This window comes from Liolophura sinensis, chromosome 1, assembly GCF_032854445.1.
Source record: "Liolophura sinensis isolate JHLJ2023 chromosome 1, CUHK_Ljap_v2, whole genome shotgun sequence".
NCBI lineage: Eukaryota > Metazoa > Mollusca > Polyplacophora > Chitonida > Chitonidae > Liolophura > Liolophura sinensis.
In genome coordinates this window covers 51,574,557-51,594,574 of record NC_088295.1, presented here as the reverse complement: position 1 = coordinate 51,594,574, position 20,018 = coordinate 51,574,557, and the positions used below count along the sequence as shown (strand labels likewise).

Below are 20,018 nucleotides of genomic sequence, written 5' to 3'. Positions count from 1 at the left end.
GAAGTTGGTACTTTGCAAAGGGAAGGTCGCACTACATGTAATCGCTGTGTACTTCCACATTGTGCCTCACAAAGCATTATTTCATTGTTTTTCAAGATTAGAGTAAGAAACCTACATGTAATGGTGATTATTGCTAGGAAGTCGGGAGGCTGCAGGTGCATAATAAAATGAAGTCCGTTTTCGACCCCCCCCCCACCTTCCAAACCCACCCTCGACAATCCTGGATTTGGTATACCCCAAGGAGCTAGAGGAGACATGTAAAGTATGGTCCACCACAATAACCTATTACTATTTTCATGTATGAAGGTAATGCTGGCGTAGGATGAGAAAACAGATGTTTAAAATAAAGGTAAAGTCAGACGGAATGACTGTAAGTCATATCCTTTTCGTTTAAAGTGAGAGAATATGTGGCGATCTCGCCTGACGAAAGGCGCAAATTGCAACAACAACATATGAACTTGTGGAATGTACTGGATATCCTAGCTCTGAATTTCTACCTTGTTTCGTTGTTGGAGAACAGGGGTTCATAGACGTCGAAATGTTAACTACCCTATCAGAAATACTGAGTTTTTTTCAAGGTCGTTTTGAGTTTTTTTTTCAGATCTAGCTGCCCTGTAATAGTGTCATACTGTAATAGTGTAATTTCTAACTACCCTGTAGAATTAATAAGACAAAGTAATATTAATTTCTATGTTTTTCAGATTCTGAAATATCAAACTGAAAATATTCCATACATCAATTCTAACCAGTCGATCGCCTGTCAATCTCAAACCATGTAAACATAAGTTCTCAATCATCATATTCTTGATCATCATAATCTTGATCATATTCCCGATCACCATATTCATAAATTCTCGATCATCCAGGAGAACGATAATTTTACATGTTGGCAAGTACAGTATGCTTTCAGTTGGGAGCTGTATTCATTTTAATTACAAGAAAATTTGTCTGACGTTTATGCCAGTTTAGACAAAAAAATGACTCACCATCGATGTCAGTAACTGACATGAAAAAGAATGCTTGCTTCGGGGAGCATAGACTACTATTTAATGTGACCTGTGATTGGCTCATTGAAAAGTATATGACAAATGAAATGTCTTGTTTCATAATCCCAGATAAAGGCACATGTCCACACCTCTGTGGAGTTTGTGCACACACATGGTATGAAAAGTGAACTTGACAACAGAGGAAACAGTTCATAAAAAAAACCTTTTACACATGGACATTCTAGGATAAGTTTATCATCTTGAGCACTGATAGAGCCAGTTATATAACTAAATTGCAATGCAAAATATGTGCGATGCATCTGTCTGCCATGTACAGGCTGAAGCAGGTGAGTGAGTAAGTGAGTGCTTGGGGTTTAACGTCGTACTCAACAATTTTTCAGTCATATGACGACGAAGGAATCATTAGGGTGCATGTATGTGTAATGTGCCTCCTTGTTGCAGGACGGATTTCCACCGCTCTTTTATTTAGTGCTGCTTCACTGAGACGACTTACCGAAGGCAAGTAAGCCGCCCCGCCAGAGCCATTATACTGATACGGGTCAACCAGTCGTTGCACTATCCCCTTCATGCTGAACGCCAAGCGAGGAAGTTGCAACTTCCTCTTTTAAAGTCTTAGGTGTGACTCGATCAAGGATTGATCCTGGATCTACCGGTCCCCGAAGCGGGCTGAAGCAGGTGGTTGAAATGCACAGGATGTTGCACTTGATGCAATGCAGTCATTTATTTATATAATAATTATTTATATTATACATGTTCAGTTTTTCTCTAGCTTATAGCATACTTTTGAGTGTTTTAAACTCTGTAATCAGTATTTTGAATCTCTTAACTGCCATTTAACCTCTTAACTACCGTTTATCAGTAGTCAAGGTCGACGCCTATGAACCCCTGGAAGTAGTGGCAGAGTTCTACTACCTCGAACCTTACACCCTTATCTTATGTCTCTTGCGAAAGTACACGCCTGCAAAATATGTGCATTACAGTTTGGGCGGCCTCACCTTTATCCTTTAGCTGAGGTGATATTAAGCCGTAATCATTCATTTATGTTATCCTTTAGCAGCCATCTCATCTCAAAAATCATCAACCCATGTTAAAATGGAACCTATCCACCATGATGGCCATGGTGATTGTAAACAGTGTTGCCTCTCGTCATGCCTAGCCCTGGATGGCAAGGCTCTTAGGGCCTTGCTTAGTCATGGATCAGTCCCCTTCAGCCTGGTATGACAAATTGAACAATTTTGGAAAGCAGTAGATTACTTACCTACACTGCCTGTCCAGCCACTCCTTTACAATGCTTAGGGACCTAAGACACTTGACTTAGCCACTCCTTTACAATGCCTAGGGTCATAGGACACTTGACTGTTAAAATCCCCAGATGTTGATCATCCCAAAGGTAAATATCCATCCATATTTATTAAAGTCTCCCTCTCTGCTGACTTCTCAGTTATGAAATGGCTACCATATACACGGCGCATATGAAACTATCCTTCCCTTCAATTATGCTGGTTATGAAGCCCTTTGCAAATGCTATGTGTGTAAGTACGAAGCTGCATAACGTACTTGGTCACCATTAGGTTTAATTAGTTGGTTTAATTGTAACATTGGGCGAACTTCAAGGCTGCTAAGAAATAAAGATGAGACCGTCGAAAATGTAGCGCGCACATGTCTGCAGGTCTGTACTTTTGCAGGAGACACAAATCTAAGTGCTAAAGGTTCGAGGCGGCAGAACTCTGTCCCTGCCCCAAGAAAAGTTAATATACAGATTCATCGCTCAGCTGGAGTATGAGCAAATGTAGAGCTTTTCAGAGCTAGGGCACACCATTGCTTTGTCCTTTGTCAATGATTTTGATATCGATAACTGATTTGTTCACGTTCATTTATCACCCAGTTCCATGTAACCTGCACTGCTAGCCTACTTTGCCGACAAACACCAGTGCAGCGTGCCAGAGAAGCTGTTGTCTACCTGTACTGTAGATAATCTGGTCTCTCAGTAGTCTGAATTTGCGGGCTAGTACTTACAGCAGATATTGTAATAAACTTGATGACATCCTTCAGGTTTAATCAGAATTTGCTCCATTAAATTAAATGAGCTAAGTTCTCATATTTCAAAGTTTCAAACCAAACAGCTAGTTCCGAATCAAGCAGTAGCTTAAAGAGGTAAACTATCTTGGCAGAAAAAGATTAACTCTTTACATGTATTTACATATTTAGCCTACTAGCCGCAAATGCTCCAAGGGTTAATGAACCAACCAACCAATTATATTTTCTCCACAGCACTGCTGTCACTAGCTAGGTTACAAAATATCACCACTCGCTCACCTGAATAGGCCACCGTGTTGTCACCTTCACAGTTGAAATTCCATGTCATATTTACTACTGTAGCTTGTGTCTTTTGTCTTTGGTGCACACAGTATTCTAAACGGAAGTTGACTGGTGCTAGTGATAATATGGGGCTGTGGCCAGTGTATTTTTCAGGCTAGCCAGTGTGAAATATTGTTTGTCTTAGTGAGTTAAAGCAGTAATGTGGGGTAAAAATTAGGCAGTGGGCATCCCTAGTGTTTCTGCATCACATGGAGTGCTGTAAAAGTCAAGGCTAAACCAAATTAAAAGGTGCTGGGACAAACTTCTAGCTTTGAATCGGGTATCATTTGCGATGATCATACATTCATTAGTTCAGTAATATTCGGAGCAGTTGCAGCCACTACCATACATGTATGTCATACGTATATCTTATGACATCTCAAAATGCATAGTTAATGAGAAAGAAAAGTCAGCACGGCTCAGCAGTGCAAAGTTGTCAGGGTGATTCTGATAGGATGAAGATGCCTGACCTGGAACTGGGAAAATGACTGGTTTACTCTCATATCACACTAGACTATGAGATTACACGTAAATCAATGAGAAATTTCTATAGCAGGTACATGGATATAGTGTGCTTTTCTGAACCTAAAGAGAAAGTTGCAAAGATGTTGCTATTTGTCCTGAGAAAACGTGAAATTGATAGTATTACCTTTATACATGTAGCCTACCTTATACATGGGCAGAAATGCATCATCGAGCGAGTGGTAACTTTAGCAGAATGGTTCATTCAGCGAATTTTGGGCATTACAAAGAGGAAAGAATACTGATTTTAAGCATGTTCATTTTCTTTAATATTTCACAAATTTGAGTTGATAATTATGGATGAAGTGACACTAAATTGGATTAAGCACTCCATCTTGATGTGACATTTGTTAGAAAATGCATAAATCTGTACTGGATTATGTTCTGTCTATTTTACACAGCATATTTGTAATAATTTCAGAACATATGGAATACACAGAATAAATCAGGACGACACACTAGTTTTTTTTTTTAATTATCTTGTAAGACAGTTGCATGGACTAGAACATGCAAAGCGTGTTAAATATTCAACTTAATTACCCTGGCTTTGACACAAAACAAGCTTTGCGTATGTTGTATAAAATATAGTAATTCCAGGAAGCACTAATGGTTAAACTTAGATATACACATGTGCTCCTGAGCATTTCTAGTTTTCGTATTTTTATCTCCAGATGTATTTCTGCTCAATAATACAAGCAAAATTGACAATAATGAATGTAAATCCAAATTCACCAGACATCATATTCCACAATGTAGCTCCCCCTTGCAGTTTTTGTTTGTGTTTATTTGTTTACCCGGTTGTTGTACTATAAGTCTTATGTATTTAGATCATATATTGTTGTCTCTATGAATTGTTAATCTTCTTTGTTTTCCAGAAGATGTGGTTAAGCAGCAAGCTGAAAGCTGATTTATAGGACGACTTTCTTAAGCAATCTCAGATAATCTCCTCCAGTATGTCAAGAAAACGCCCCACGGAGGTTTCCTGGGATAGGTGAGTACTTGAATCTAAATTTTTATTCAGTCTTCCACATTCCATTTGATCATAGCTATTACATAAGAGTCTTGAGAATCGGGAAATATTTGCAATCTACAGATAGCAACCCGCTTATCTGGTTCCAAAACATGCTAGCCTTATTTACTTCTCCGAAAACTGTAGCTAAGTGCAAAAATCATAGAAGACACTTTTTTACAAGTATATATCTTCCTGAAATAAGACAAAAGTGGGTTTTGGAATAGGCATTGTACCACTAAGCAAGTTTTGTGGAAGGACACTTTGACAAATTGTGTGGAGGGGCACTTTGACAAATTGTGTGGAGGGGCACTTTGACAAATTGCGTGGCGGGTACTTTGACAAATTGTGTGGAGGGGCACTTTTGACAAATTGTGTGGAGGGTACTTTGACAAATTGTGTGGAGGGGCACTTTGACAAATTGCGTGGAGGGTACTTTGACAAGTTTTGTGGAGGCGTATTCCACTAACGCCTACGGTTTCACACCTTCCGTTAATCTGGGTATTAGTAACTGTAACAGCTTAGCAAAAACAAGGGAAATAGGGATAATCCATTTAACCCTGCTGAGGTAGGTGGTGATCGAAATTCTGTCAGTAAATTGATTGAACACTTTTCTTATTCCGAGACTTGACCAGAATATATAATTAGGTTTTCTAACAGTTACGCTCCTAACAGATTCAACGTGGCATCAGCAATGACAGAGGTATCCTTTATTCCATATGCACGAAAAAATATTAATGAATGACACACTGAAATTTGTTTAAGTTTTGCACGTTGTAGACAAATATGGCACAGTAGTTATGTCTATCAATCTCCGCCCATTGTAGACGTACTCCCCCTACTCAGTAACCGCATGCGGCGATAATTGAAGCATATCGGGGGTCATAGGCTTTAGTGGAATAAACCTTTGTGGAGGGGCACTTTGACAAGTTTTGTGGAAGGGTACTTTGACAAGTTTTGTGTGATACAAGCACTGATGTACAGTCACAGATCCAGGACGTGTTGTATGCAGTACTTTCATACATTTATCTGACTTTGACACATATTAAGACTGCTCAATTGTGACAGTACCTTTACCAAAACGACTTGAAACATTTAGCTAATACAGTATGTACAAGTTTTAATGTTTTGGCACACATCTTCTCTTTTTTACATCAGCCTTGATAGCACAGTTGGTAGAGCACCCATTTCGGGAGCGGTAGATCCAGGGTCAACCCTGCATTGATTCACACCTAAGACCTTGAAAGAGGAAGTTGTAACTTCCTCACATGGCATTCAGTATGAAATGGATAGTGCAACGACTGGTTGACCCGTACCAGTATAATGGCTTGGGCAGGGAACCTTACTTGCCTTCAGTAAGGCATCTCAGTGAAGCAGCACTAATAAAAGAGCAGTGGAAATCCCTCTTGCAACAAGGAGGCACAGTACATGCACTCCAAGGATTCCTTCGTCGTCATATGACTGAAAAATTGTTAAGTACAACGTTAAACCCCAAGCACTCGCTCACTCTCTTTTTCACCACGAGGCATGCAATACAAACAGTACTTCTATAGCTAATCTACAAAACAAGTAAAACACACTACCATTATTTGGCAGTCAGCAAGTGCAAATGAAATACCAGGGAGTGCATATACACCATAATCATACCCCCCCCCCCCCCCCCCCCCCCCCCCTTCCCCTCCCAGTGTAAAATTTCTTTGGCCGAAGTTCCCTTGGCATTATTGGGTTGGCGTCTGTCACTCACAGCTCATCAAATCATGCCAATTACATGATCCCTGACAAACTTTTGGTGAGAGAAAAATTGTCCCAACACCTGACCACCCTGTTTGCTTGATATAATTTATTTATTTGATTGGTGTTTTATGCCGTACTCAAGAATATTTCACTTAAACCCACAACCACCCGCAGGTTGCTTGCTTAATATGAGATTTCCCAAACAGTACATTTCTGGCTCCAAAACAAGGGGCTCAAGTGGGAGCCTCCAACTGGGAAGAACATAATGGATGATGCCACCATAAAACTGGGAACTCTTAGGGGTTTTGTGATCATGTAGATTTAAAATAAAAAATGTCTGTTTAGAGGCTGTTACTACAAAGTTTGAGAGCTAAATGATTCATCATGATTGCTTGGCTGACGGAGATACACACGTGAATAAATTGACGCAGGCTAGTAGATTCAGTTATTGATTTTGAACAGCTGCCTGCTCCCTATATAAAACCGATACATGTGCCAGCTTTTTATAGTCATACAAAGAACTTTGCACTGTATACTGTGTTTTGTTTTATAGCAAAGAATCAGTAAGTCTTAAATACAACAACATTGCATTGCATGTGTTTAATGGACAAGGCTCTGTGCTTAAAACAAGGTTATGAAGGTCAATACTTGGATTTAATGAGGCAGCCAGATTTACCTAATTCTGCTAGACTGACCATAAAGTTTGCTGAACGCAGATGTTTACTGATTAGCATTATGTGTTGAAAAGATGCTTGGGTACAAATCGGGACAGTGACTGACATCTGTGATGGCAGTCCGTCTTAGGACACTGAAGGTGAGGGGAGCAACACGGCTTGAGTCCATTTACTCAAGCCGTGTCAGCAAAATTAGGCATGCTTTTGCCATTTTGACTGTGAGAATCATGGCTGCACAGCTTGCTGGCAAATACATTGGCGTAAGCAGATTTTCGAGACTCTCATTGTAACGAGCAAAAATATTTCCTGTTTGTTTGGTTTTTTTTTCTCTTTGTTTGTTTTTTTTATTGTATTTTATTTTTTTCCAGTGAGTTCTTACGCCGCATGTAGCGTCATTATGCCCTTTGCAACTTAGTTAGCAACTGCTTGTAGTGGCGATTTAGATAAAGCATCTGCCTCATAAACAGTATATGGGGTTTATACTTGAATCGATTCCTACCCAAGACTTCAACATTCCATGGTATCTGATGGATTGACCAAGTAGCCTTCGGCCCGCTGGCAGTGTAATGTAACTAAGTGGGGCGTCGTTTCTGGTGTCTTCAGCATGACATTCCAGTTAGGCAGCAATGCAAATAAGTCAGTATTGGATCTGGCCTACTGTAATTTATTTTTTTGTTGTTTATTTGATTGGTGTTTTACGCTGTACTCAAGGATATTTCACTTATAAGATGACCAGAATTATGGTGGCAGGAAACCGGGCAGAACCCAGAGGGAACCCATGACCATCCGCAGGTTGCTGCAGACCTTCCCGCTTACAGCTGGAGAGGAAGCTAGCATAGAATTGAACTGCCAGTGACTGCATTGGTAAGAGCCTCCTATGTCATTGCACTGTGCTGGCACGCGGAACACCTTGTCAGTACGGGCATAATCCTCGTGCTGTTTACACCAGTATTGCAAAGTGACTCACTGGTGATATCTAGAGGTCTACTGAGGTGATTTTGTCCACACGACTCCTTTGCACAAATTTCCATGAAATCCATACACCTATCTTTATTATGACCTAAACTTGAGCTTACGTAATTTCCCTGACAATTCGATCATTATTTACAAAGTGCCCTGCTTTATGCATTTTTAACGCTGTGGCTATATAGCGTTCTATGACAGCAGCGTTTTACTTTCATTAAGTTCTCCACATGCGAGCGCTGCGTTTACAGGGGTTTTTTTGACAGGTCCAGGTCCACTTTGTTGTCTTGTCAGCTATTTTGAGGTGTCCCTGATAGGCTAAAGATAATTTGGAGATGTTTGCATCAATCAGTCAATCACCATGTTTAAAGAAAGCCTTGTTTTGTTGAATGCAGCTGTAGCATGTTGGCAATGGTTTGCACATGTTAAGAAGTCTAAGTTCCAGGTCAGTGAATGGAACAGTACAGATAGTTTTGTGTATTGGAACCTAAGGCGGGAAGAACGACACATCTCAGATTTATATGTATATTCAAGTAATAACCACATTGACGCCATGTGAGTCATGTATACTTTATCAACAGTTCTTAAATTTACAGTGATGATGACCTCTTACAAGATGATTTATCTGGAATTAATGCATTCCCTCACTCAAAGGTAAGACGATTGGCTTGTTGATTACCGTGAGAATATAACAGTTTTCTTGATGATGATTTCTGGCGTGCTAAATGACTGATTTGCATTGTTGTTGCGGCTGCAAGGGTATTTATAGCCAATTTTCTTTCAGAAACGGAAAATCTTAATCTGAAAATCTGACAGGTGACATGGGTATAGACAATGCTGGATTTGCTGGTGCCAAGGCAGTGTGTGATAGGGCTGAACTTAAAAACTGCACAGTTAACCATTTAAGTACAGAATTTCATGAAATGTCCAAAAATTCCTATGGTTACGTGTTGTTATCAGTAGTTGAGTCTGATAATGCCCATCGTCAGGGATTCCAAATCTCTGAATGGCTTAAAATTTTTAAAAAATAAATAATGTTTATGTTTTTATAATATTTAGCCTGGACTTTCCAGGTCAGTTTACAAAATTAAAATCTGTCTTGGAGCTAGGTCTTCAACTAGCTTAGGTTGCTTTAATTTTGAAACTCACCATTCTTCGTCATATGACTGAAAAATTGATAAGTACAACGTTAAACATCAAGCACTCACTCACCATTAGCCATTATCAGAGGTCCCACCTGACCACAGCCTATTCTTAAAAATGCACCATTTAAATTAGTGACCTCAAGGGAGATAATTCAGTGTAGCCTTGTTTGTCCGTCTGTCTGACCTACTATGTGATGCAAGTCAATTAAATTCGCAAACATCTCATGAACTTCTATGGATGTGTGGTATATATACATGTACAAGTGAGGCTAGAGCTCCAGTGTCATGAATATACTTATCCCAACGAGTTACATGCAGGCCATCTCCATTTTGGGGGAATCTGTTTTCTCAAATATGTGTCAGTCTAAAACCTTGAAAATAGGTCGATAAAAGTATTGAAGTTTTGAATGAATTGTTTTGCTGCAATTGTTTGACAAATTTGAACACCTGATGTTGTCAGAAGGAGGAGACTGAGGAAGAATTAGACGAGGATGCTTTGTTAGGAAGTGATGATGAGGCCACTGATAAACAGGTTAACACCAGTGACATGTGTGACTCTGCCAATGCTGATATGTCCACAAGTGATGCAGGAAACACAACATTTGGAGTTCCAGAGACGGTTGATTATGAATTTGCTGAGTAAGTTTGAAGTAAAAATACCTATTATGTAGAAAAAAAAATTGCAACGCTTGTTTACTATTAAACTTAACAAAAATATCATATCACAATGCAGAAGAAGAGAAAAACCTGTGATTGTTCAGTTTTAAATTCGTGAAAAATACTCTTAAGATGTCTGAGCTTTGGTATTTTCATCCACTGTTAATGACCAGTGGCCAGTGTATGATATCAGCTGGAACAACCCATGCTTGTTCTTGGTTAATTCACATTAGCATGAACTAGGATAAGAAAAAACCTAAATTTAAGATGGATGTGAACACATTAGTGGAGCCCGGTTTCCTCCCACCGTAATGGCCGCCTTGTATAAGTGAAAAATCCTTGAGTACGGCGTAAAACACCATTCAAATAAATAAATAAATATTAGTAGAATCATGTGTCCACTGTAGCAATGTTGCCTGTAGTCTTTCATAATTCTAGCACAGTTTGCTCGGAGGAAGAAGTTTGGTGAGACTACACTGTTTGTACTTGTATGATGATATAGCTGTATTCTGATGTTTAGTGTCTCCCAGGAGCTTGGTGAGGATGTACTGGTCATAGAGCCTGAAGTAGACTCCAGTCTCCTGAATGACACCCAGGAGGAAGGTGACCAACTGGTGGGTAGCTTCAGAAATATTCAGATGTTTAGGCCAAGATTATGGCTTTATTTTTTTTACTTATGAAATGATGAAGCTCAACTAATCTTAAAGCTGTAACCAACAACGTTGCTGGGGTCCATGCGACTAAATTAGATGTTCTTTATTAAAACTCTTTAAGTTTGGTTGTTCTACCTTTACCAGTTTTTGGAGATATTGTAATTGAACCACTTGACAAAGAAAAGTAATGACAAGAATAATTCAAACAATTTCAATAGCTGTCCTGCTAGGAGACTAGGGTGGACCCCTAAAAATAACATGAATTGCAATACTTATACAGCATGTTAGAACAAAAAGTTTATGATTTAAAAAAAGCTTAAGTGAGTATTATACATGTCCCTCAAGTTATAGGTTCAAATCCAGCTGACATTGCCTGCACTACATTGTGAATTTTATTGCCGACTGCAGTTTTGCGTCCCTCAAGGCTGTTCATTTCAGTAATCTTGAGTGAAGCATAAAACCAGATTTTAGTACATGTAGGTCCTATGTTTTCTCAGTCATCACAGTACTGCTATGAAAACATTTGTTTCTGTGCCAGTCAGTATTCTGCAGGTAAAAGTATACATGTTACGTTAGGAGTTTCATGCCGTTACAGGTGACACATGTTGCAGCTAACAGTTTTTTTTTATTGTGTTTTTGTAGGAAGAAGACGTTGATTACAGGGAAGGGGAATTTGATGGGGGATCTGAGCTAGATTCTACAGCTGACACACAACCCGGCCTGGATACCACAGATGTACGCTACATTCAATTTATTTATTTATTTGATTGGTGTTTTACACCGTACTCAAGAATATTTCACTTATACGACGGCGGCCACCATTATGGTGGGTGGAAACCAGGCACAGCCCGGGTGAAACCCACGACCATCTGCAGGTTGCTGGCAGACCTTCCCACTTACGTCCGGAGAGGAAGCCAGCATGAGTTGGACTTGAACTCACAGCGACCGCATTGGTGAGAGGCTCCTGGGTCATTACGCTGCGCTAGCGCGCTAACCGACTGAGCCACGGCTCTACATTCAAACTTTTTATATTACGTGTATTTATACTCACATGTTATTTGAGATCGCTTTGAGTTCAAGCTCGGTTCAAGCAGGCTTCCTCTATGATCGTACGTGGGACAGTCTGCCAGCAGCCTGCAGATGGTTCTTGAGAGCGGCATGAAGCATCAATCAAATAAATGAGATCGGGTGGTTGTTTGAGAAACATGTGAAGCCCTGTGAGAGCTGATATATAAAGCTCTGGATTTCTTCTACCTTTTTATAGCTGAGTTTTTGATGTGTTTGATATGGCATATTACTGGGTTACCATGTAAAATGTACCTCATTAAGATTTATATTAATATATTTGACAGTCAAAATTTGAGGCTGAAGTTGTTTCCCTCTTATGAAGTGAAATATGTAGAAAGTACAGCATAATATACTCGGTGGTTACTTTGTTTACACTAATTGTTTTATGCATACTAAAATCTGATTTTAACTAATTTTTAATTTTTGCAATTTTCCACATTTCCATCAAGGTCATGGTATAAATCATGGTAGTTCCAGAAACATAAACCGTGAACTTCTACGTGCCTTTAAAATGAGATTAAAATGTCACTGTCAAGTATCTACAGTTCATGATAACTGTGACAACTGGAAAATGAGCTGTCAATTTGATAAAATTACTGTATTTCACCTTGGTGATGGGTTTCCTCCGGCCTCTTTCCTCACCACAGTATAAGTGCGTAGCGTGTAAAACATCAATCAAATAAATAAATGATTGTATTTGACCTAGCTTTTTTCAAATGAAACATTATGCTCGAATCTGATTGATTCATCAGTTTTCATGAAGGTTGATTGTTTTTTTTTTTTTTTTTTCATCAGAGAATGTTTGTATTGGCATCAAAAGTATCCTTTGTGTACTGTGAAAGTGCAATTTTACATACTAAAATTTACAGGATATACAGTAATCTTGATTACTTCTTACAATTATTCTTTATGCTGTTTGTTTGTTTGTTTCTGCACTGAGTTGTATGTATTTTGACAGGGTGATGTGGGTGCGGATGAGGGTGAGGGCTCCAGCAGTGAGAGCGAGAGTGACGGGGAGGGAGGTAGAGCACGCTTCAAGTCTGAGAGAGCAGCTATTGTCTCCTTAAGTCAGTCCAAGTCCAGGACGGATATCCCTGATACTTTAGGTGCTGTAAATCTCATTATTCTAGTGTTACATTAAAACTACTGTTTTTACCTTATTATAAATAATGTGTTACGGTTCTGTTGGGTTTGGTCCTTGTTATGTTTGTGTTTCAAATGCCTTGCGAGGCTGAAAGAGTACCCCCAGTGTGTTAGTATGTGCAGTAGGTAGGATGTTTGAAGGAAAGCTGACTGAGGGGAACAAAACTGGTAGCAGCAGGCAGCCTGGATTTGTCTTGCATGACCTCAGCTACAACAGGCAAAAGAGACAAAACTAGTAGCAGCAGACAGCCTGGATTTGTGTTGCATGACCTCAGCTACAGCAGACAAGAGAGACTGAGAGAGTCACTTTACTAGAGTTACCCACAAAGTTTGATTACGTGCAACTAAACCTCAGGCTCTCTTAAAGACAGAAAATTTCCCAATATTTTCATGTTGCGTACCATTCTCATCAATAATCTTTGGTGCTGATGTACCTGTATATGGCTGCTTTAATTCATTTACATTATTGTGCAGGTCAGGTATCTTTTTTTTGTTTTCCACTTTAGGATGAGTCTTGTCTTAGAACAGTTTCTTTTTGAATTCTGCTATCCGCTTTTGAATTTTTTTTTTTTTTCCATATTTCATCAGAATTCACCACATTTCTGTGCATGTGATTACATTCAGAACAGCAAGCATACGCTGGATCTCATGATTGGTAGGAAAAATGATCACTGCCCCTCATAGCATTTTTGTTTTCACTTTCAGCCAGAATTATATTAAGAAACATTGTCGTAATTCGTGTAATTTCAGATATCAACAAGTTGTTTTATGGTATTAATATTTTTTACAGAGATAAGTGAGGAACAGCAAGCTACTATTGATGAGTTTTTGACAAAAGATGGGCGTAAGAAAAAGCAGCGAGGAGGCTTTCAACGTGGAGGTAGGAGTCAGCTCAGCAGAGACGTCCAATGAGTTGGCCCAGCGGGGTACAGTCACCAGCCATCACGATATCCAAACCCTCATATGATGCAGGCTAGCCATAGGGCGGAGTTTTCCCCTCACCATCCAACTAAGCAGAAGCCACTCTTAATGAGTGGCCCGCAAAACCCCCCCTTTGTGGACAGCTTGTCTTCACAGGCTCGGCCACGGAAGATTCTCATCAACCCACATTTCCGGGGTCCGTCCGCCTCCACGGCTGCTCCTGACACCACAGTAACCTGGAGTCACCACCCATCCCGGCAGAGACACTCAGCTCCTCAGCTGCCCCAGGTGCCTAACCCACCCAGTTTTCCTGCTCCTGTCCACCAGGCACAATACCCAGTCAGGGAACAGCCTACCTACAACGGACAGCCACAGGTAAGACATCAGCCGCATTTCTCTTTTGACAAAACATCAACCGTGAAATGGCTTTTAATATGCATAGCAGTCTGGCAGCAACCTGCGGATGGTTGTGGGTTTCCCCCGGGGTCTGCCCAGTTTCCTCCCACCATAATGCTGGCCGCCGTCGTATAAGTGAAATATTCTTGAGTACGACGTAAAACACCATTCAAATAAATAAATAAATTTAATATGCATAGAATATGGGTTAAATAATTACAGTTATGGACATGAGTGAGGGATGGAACTGTAACTTCACATAAAGGGCATGAAATTCAGTGCCAAGCCTGGATATGGTGGAACCATCTTATACGTGCTTATTTAGGGGCAAGAGTTGTTGTGAAGAAGAATATAAGGATTCATATTTGTTTAAATGATAATATTTTACACCGAGCTTTTGTATGTATCATTAGGTTTCTTTGAAAGTATGATTTGGCCCTCAGTATTAATGTACTTAACTTTTTCTGATATGTGTGCTTTTTTCAGCCTGCTCTGTTAGCCTTTCCTGAACCACACCGTGGACCTGAAACCATTAGAGGTCATGAACATCATATGGGGCATGATCCCCACAGAGGTCATGTCCCTCTGTTTGCTATGGGCTCTCATTCAGCACCTAGCCATCCCCGGGGCATGCCACAGCAGCAGGCCTTTAGTTCAGGTCAGAACCATATACATGTATCTACCCTACACTTTCACTTGTTTGAAGCCTAATGGGAATGTCTTGCTTGTTAGAGACTACATGTAGTTATGTGCAGTGAAATAATTTTTCACAAAGACACTTATAGTACACTTAAACTATATATGTAGTTTACTATATTTGTAGTACAATATAGTATAAGAGATGACTCAGTGTTTCAAATTAAATTGCAGTCATCGTCAGCAAATACGTCAAGTAGATATAATTTCCAACACTAAAATAATGTGATTTGTAGCCAATGATATTGATAAATCCCCTCATATTTTAAGGCCAGTATAATGTGATTTGTAGCCAGTGAGATTGGTAAATCCCCTCACATTTTAAGGCCAGTATAATGTGAGTTGTAGCCAGTGAGATTGATAAATTCCCTCACATTTTCAGGCCAGAATAATATGATTTGTAGCCAGTGAGATTGATAAATCCCCTCACATTTTAAGGCCTGGATAATGTGATTTGTAGCCAGTGAGATTGATAAATCCCCTCACATTTTAAGGCCTGGATAATGTGATTTGTAGCCAGTGAGATTGATAAATTCCCTCACATTTTCAGGCCAGAATAATATGATTTGTAGCCAGTGAGATTGGTAAATCCCCTCACATTTTAAGGCCTGGATAATGTGATTTGTAGCCAGTGAGATTGGTAAATCCCCTCACATTTTAAGGCCAGTATAATGTGATTTGTAGCCAGTGAGATTGATAAATCCCCTCACATTTTAAGGCCTGGATAATGTGATTTGTAGCCAGTGAGATTGATAAATCCCCTCACATTTTAAGGCCTGGATAATGTGATTTGTAGCCAATGAGACTGATAAATCCCGTCACATTTTCAGGCAAGTATAATGTGATTTGTAGCCAATGATATTGATAAATTCCCTCACATTTCAAGGCCAGTATAATGTGATTTATAGCCAATGAGATTGATAAATCCCCTCACATTTTAAGGCCTGGATAATGTGATTTGTAGCCAGTGAGATTGATAAATCCCCTCATATTTTAAGGCCAGTATAATGTGAGTTGTAGCCAGTGAGATTGATAAATTCCCTCACATTTTCAGGCCATAATAATATGATTTGTAGCCAGTGAGATTGATAAATCCCCTCACATTTTAAGGCCTGGATAATGTGATTTGTAGCCAGTGAGATTGATAAATCCCCTCACATTTTAAGGCCTGGATAATGTGATTTGTAGCCAGTGAGATTGATAAATCCCCTCACATTTTAAGGCCTGGATAATGTGATTTGTAGCCAGTGAGATTGATAAATCCCCTCACATTTTAAGGCCTGGATAATGTGATTTGTAGCCAGTGAGATTGATAAATCCCGTCACATTTTCAGGCAAGTATAATGTGATTTGTAGCCAATGAGATTGGTAAATCCATTCACATTTTAAAGCCAGTATAATATGAGTTGTAGCCAATGAGATTGATAAATCCCCTCACATTTTCAGGCCAGTATAATGTGATTTGTAGCCAATGAGATTGATAAATCCCCTCACATTTTAAGGCCAGTATAATGTGATTTGTAGCCAATGAGACTGATAAATCCCCTCACATTTTAAGGCCAGTATAATGTGATTTGTAGCCAATGAGATTGGTAAATCCCCTCACATTTTAAGGCCAGTATAATGTGATTTGTAGCCAATGAGATTGATAAATCCCCTCACATTTTAAGGCCAGTATAATGTGATTTGTAGCCAGTGAGATTGATAAATCCCCTCACATTTTAAGGCCTGGATAATGTGATTTGTAGCCAGTGAGATTGATAAATCCCGTCACATTTTCAGGCAAGTATAATGTGATTTGTAGCCAATGAGATTGGTAAATCCATTCACATTTTAAAGCCAGTATAATATGAGTTGTAGCCAATGAGATTGATAAATCCCCTCACATTTTCAGGCCAGTATAATGTGATTTGTAGCCAATGAGATTGATAAATCCCCTCACATTTTAAGGCCAGTATAATGTGATTTGTAGCCAATGAGACTGATAAATCCCCTCACATTTTAAGGCCAGTATAATGTGATTTGTAGCCAATGAGATTGGTAAATCCCCTCACATTTTAAGGCCAGTATAATGTGATTTGTAGCCAATGAGATTGGTAAATCCCCTCACATTTTAAGGCCAGTATAATGTGATTTGTAGCCAATGAGATTGGTAAATCCCCTCACATTTTAAGGCCAGTATAATGTGATTTGTAGCCAATGAGATTGGTAAATCCCCTCACATTTAAAGGCCAGTATAATGGTGATTTGTAGCCAATGAGACTGATAAATCCCCTCACATTTTAAGATCTGCTAGAATATAAATTATCAGCAGATAGATGCACAACGTTAAGTGAAAGAACGGGTGAGTTGATATTTATCATTAAGTCATTATTGAAGCATTCATAGGAAGGGTATGGGAAGGTTTTGTACTAACTGGGTTGACATAAGAAGTCAGAAGGTTTTATATTTTCAGGACCTCCACATTCATACCATGAGCAACAGGGTCTTTACCCATGGGTATAACTCCAGAGGCCCCACATTGGCCTCTCCCAGCCAGGCTCTACCTCAACACCGCCCCTATAGCCCAACAATATGGTAAGACTTGTTTGTGCAATAAGTTAAGATGAAAGATCACAATAAAAATAAGTTTTCAGATGAAAGCAATAAAATTGTCCTGTTCATAACTAAATAGAAGAGGATCAAATACTGTATTTCACATAAAACGTACATAATTCATCTACTTTATAGGACCATTAAAGAGGTTTGTTTTATGAATTTATTATCAGAAAGACCTGTGTTGGTTTGAAAAATGGCATTTTAAGGCACAATGTGCTTCTGAAAATGTATGTTTACTGACTTTAGTGAAATGCAGGAGCTGACATTTGTATCTCTATAAATGAACTGAAACATATATTGTATAGTTAGATGGTTTTTTCCCCCTCCCCTCCCGTTGACAGATCAGGCCCATGCCCTGCCATCACGTGGGCTGGCACCAGGCCCAATGCAGCCGTTGCTGAGTAACTCCCCTCAACGGGGTATGAGTAGTCTCCCCCTGGGCAGACCTCACCATCAGCTTCGTCCTGACCAAAGCCACCTGAATGGCTCCAAGACAGGAGTTTATGACTCACCACCCAAGCCAGCCGGCCCTCTGATAATCAGCCATTCTTTGGCTCCTCCTGCAAGCCAGGCATATCGCCAGGGGCAAGTAGCCTCAGGCTTAACCCAACCAGCCTGGCCTTTCTGGCAGCCATTCACAGGGACTGCCCTACCAAGCCAACAACAACCGTTTTCATTCCCCACAGCGACAGCAGCAGCAGCAGCAACAACATCAGGCTAATACGGTACCTATTAGCTACTACACAACTTGTATTTTGTTTTGTTTTTTGGCTCCATGACGCACATGTATCTGTCTTGGGATACAACGAATGAGTTGTCTCTCTTTCTGTCTGTAATCAGTTCTTGTCAAAGCATCCTGGCAAAAACTGTACTTTGATTTCATTTAACTCTATATGCTTAATGTTCACCTAGTGGAGGTGTGCTTGTCATGTTATCATAATGCCCACAGTAATTGTACAGAGCTTTAATCTTTTTCGGTTTAAATAACAGTTTCTTCATGCTAGTGCAGCAAAGTGACTTGAGTGAGTTCAAGTTCAGTGCATGCTGGCTTCCTCACTGGTCATACTTGGGAAGATCTGCTAGCAATGTGTAGATGGTAGTGGGTTTCACCAGAGCTCTGTTCGTTTCCTTCCACCATAATGCTGGCCATTGCCATATAAGTGAAATATTCTTGGGTACATTATTAACACCAATCCAATAAATGAATTTATTCAGCTTTACTTTGTGATTGTAAATTGACCATGTAATGTTTCTTGCAGCAGCGTGATCCAGCCCATCCAGTTTGGGCTACTACCACCACCCCGTCAGACATTCTCCAGTTCTCCTGGCTCCTCACAGGGGCATTCAGCTCAGTTTACAGGCCCCACGCCCATTCTCACAACAACAACAACCAACAGCGGCAGCCACAGTCAGCATGGTCAGCCAGTTCCAGCAGGCCCAAATGCAGAACAGAGGCAAAGGGTATGTTCTCATTGTCCACTTCAAGCATTGCATCTGACATGTAATCCTCAACTTATCTGTGTGTTTTTATCGCCACAGGATGGAGTGTTGAAATGAGGTAATTTTATGATTTGTTTGCAGTCGTCTTATCGCTGTAACTTCTTTTAGACTGTTGGAGCCCCTATGAACTGATTGATCCCTTTACTGTTGTTGCCTTACCTTCTATCCATAACTGTTCAAAAGATACAAATACTTATTTGTGTAGGTTTCCCAGAGGTCAAATGGTACAGCCTTTGCAGAGAAGAAGTCGACCTGGAGTTGTGCCTCAAGGTCAAACCAATAACAACAACAACAATATTACCTTGGTAAATGCCGCTCCTCCAGAAACGCCTGTCTGGGGGAGGTGATCACTGGTTCCTCTCCTCCAAAAGTGTCACGGAAAACAGAACGCAAGAATGTGAAAGATCGTCTTCAGCTTCCCAGTAAGCAAAAACAGACTGACATTCAAATACAACAACAACAACCACCACCATCTGAGCATCCTGCCCCGGTCATACAGCCCAAAGAGCCAGAGGTGAGCTGAGCGAGCCAACTTATGACCTGTATTGCGAACAGTGATAATTTAATTTTTTATGGTTGTCTTATTTGTGTAGTTAATTTTTGGGGTCTTTATGAGCATGAGGAAGTATGATAATGTATTTGCTCTAAAAATTACCCATTAAAGCGCAATTTTAGAATGAAATAATCCCTTTGGTGACAGAATGTACATTTTTCCAGTAATAATATAATCCTATCCTATTAAAATGCTGCACATACACTCGATATATCAGGAGATTCAGCCTCCCTGTCAGAATGGGCCGCGAGCATGTTCACATATACCTGTGCTTCTTTATATATGTGTACCGCGATATTATTTTCAGCTAGAAACACTAGCTTCCCATTAGTTGCTTTGTAAAAACAGGTACTTTTAACCAATAATCCATGCCTTTGTTACCTATGGTAGACGTACCAGTACTTCATGACTAGGTGGATTA

At 39.9% G+C, this 20,018-nt stretch overlaps 2 protein-coding genes across 2 annotated transcripts in view; both read left to right on the top strand.

Moving 5' to 3' along the window:
- The first annotated feature begins 247 nt into the window (after window positions 1-247).
- Window positions 248-20,018, top strand: part of LOC135461964 (RNA-binding protein 33-like) — a 29,329-nt gene continuing 9,558 nt past the window's right edge. The window contains exons 1-11 of the mRNA XM_064739273.1: window positions 248-349; window positions 4,763-4,878; window positions 8,864-8,921; window positions 9,873-10,051; window positions 10,590-10,683; window positions 11,365-11,457; window positions 12,749-12,896; window positions 13,724-13,813; window positions 17,886-18,129; window positions 18,804-19,005; window positions 19,328-19,558. Coding sequence (XP_064595343.1) covers window positions 4,841-4,878; window positions 8,864-8,921; window positions 9,873-10,051; window positions 10,590-10,683; window positions 11,365-11,457; window positions 12,749-12,896; window positions 13,724-13,813; window positions 17,886-18,129; window positions 18,804-19,005; window positions 19,328-19,558 — 1,377 coding nt within the window. The 5' untranslated portion in view covers window positions 248-349; window positions 4,763-4,840. The remainder of the gene's footprint in view (window positions 350-4,762; window positions 4,879-8,863; window positions 8,922-9,872; window positions 10,052-10,589; window positions 10,684-11,364; window positions 11,458-12,748; window positions 12,897-13,723; window positions 13,814-17,885; window positions 18,130-18,803; window positions 19,006-19,327; window positions 19,559-20,018) is intronic.
- LOC135468446 (uncharacterized) lies at window positions 13,868-17,488 on the top strand. The gene is made up of 3 exons (XM_064746714.1): window positions 13,868-14,229; window positions 14,737-14,908; window positions 17,402-17,488. Exons 1-3 carry the CDS (start codon window positions 13,897-13,899, stop codon window positions 17,449-17,451), a joined length of 555 nt encoding a protein of 184 aa, XP_064602784.1. The 5' UTR covers window positions 13,868-13,896; the 3' UTR covers window positions 17,452-17,488.

What these genes read in the sequence shown, in the direction of transcription:
- LOC135468446 (XM_064746714.1), top strand. Translation starts at nt 13,897, where the DNA reads ATGATGCAGGCTAGCCATAGGGCGGAGTTTTCCCCTCACCATCCAACT. An exon ending in CCTACAACGGACAGCCACAG is followed by an intron (nt 14,230 to 14,736) that starts GTAAGACATCAG and finishes TGCTTTTTTCAG; the next exon opens with CCTGCTCTGTTAGCCTTTCC. An exon ending in GCAGCAGGCCTTTAGTTCAG is followed by an intron (nt 14,909 to 17,401) that starts GTCAGAACCATA and finishes TTATATTTTCAG; the next exon opens with GACCTCCACATTCATACCAT.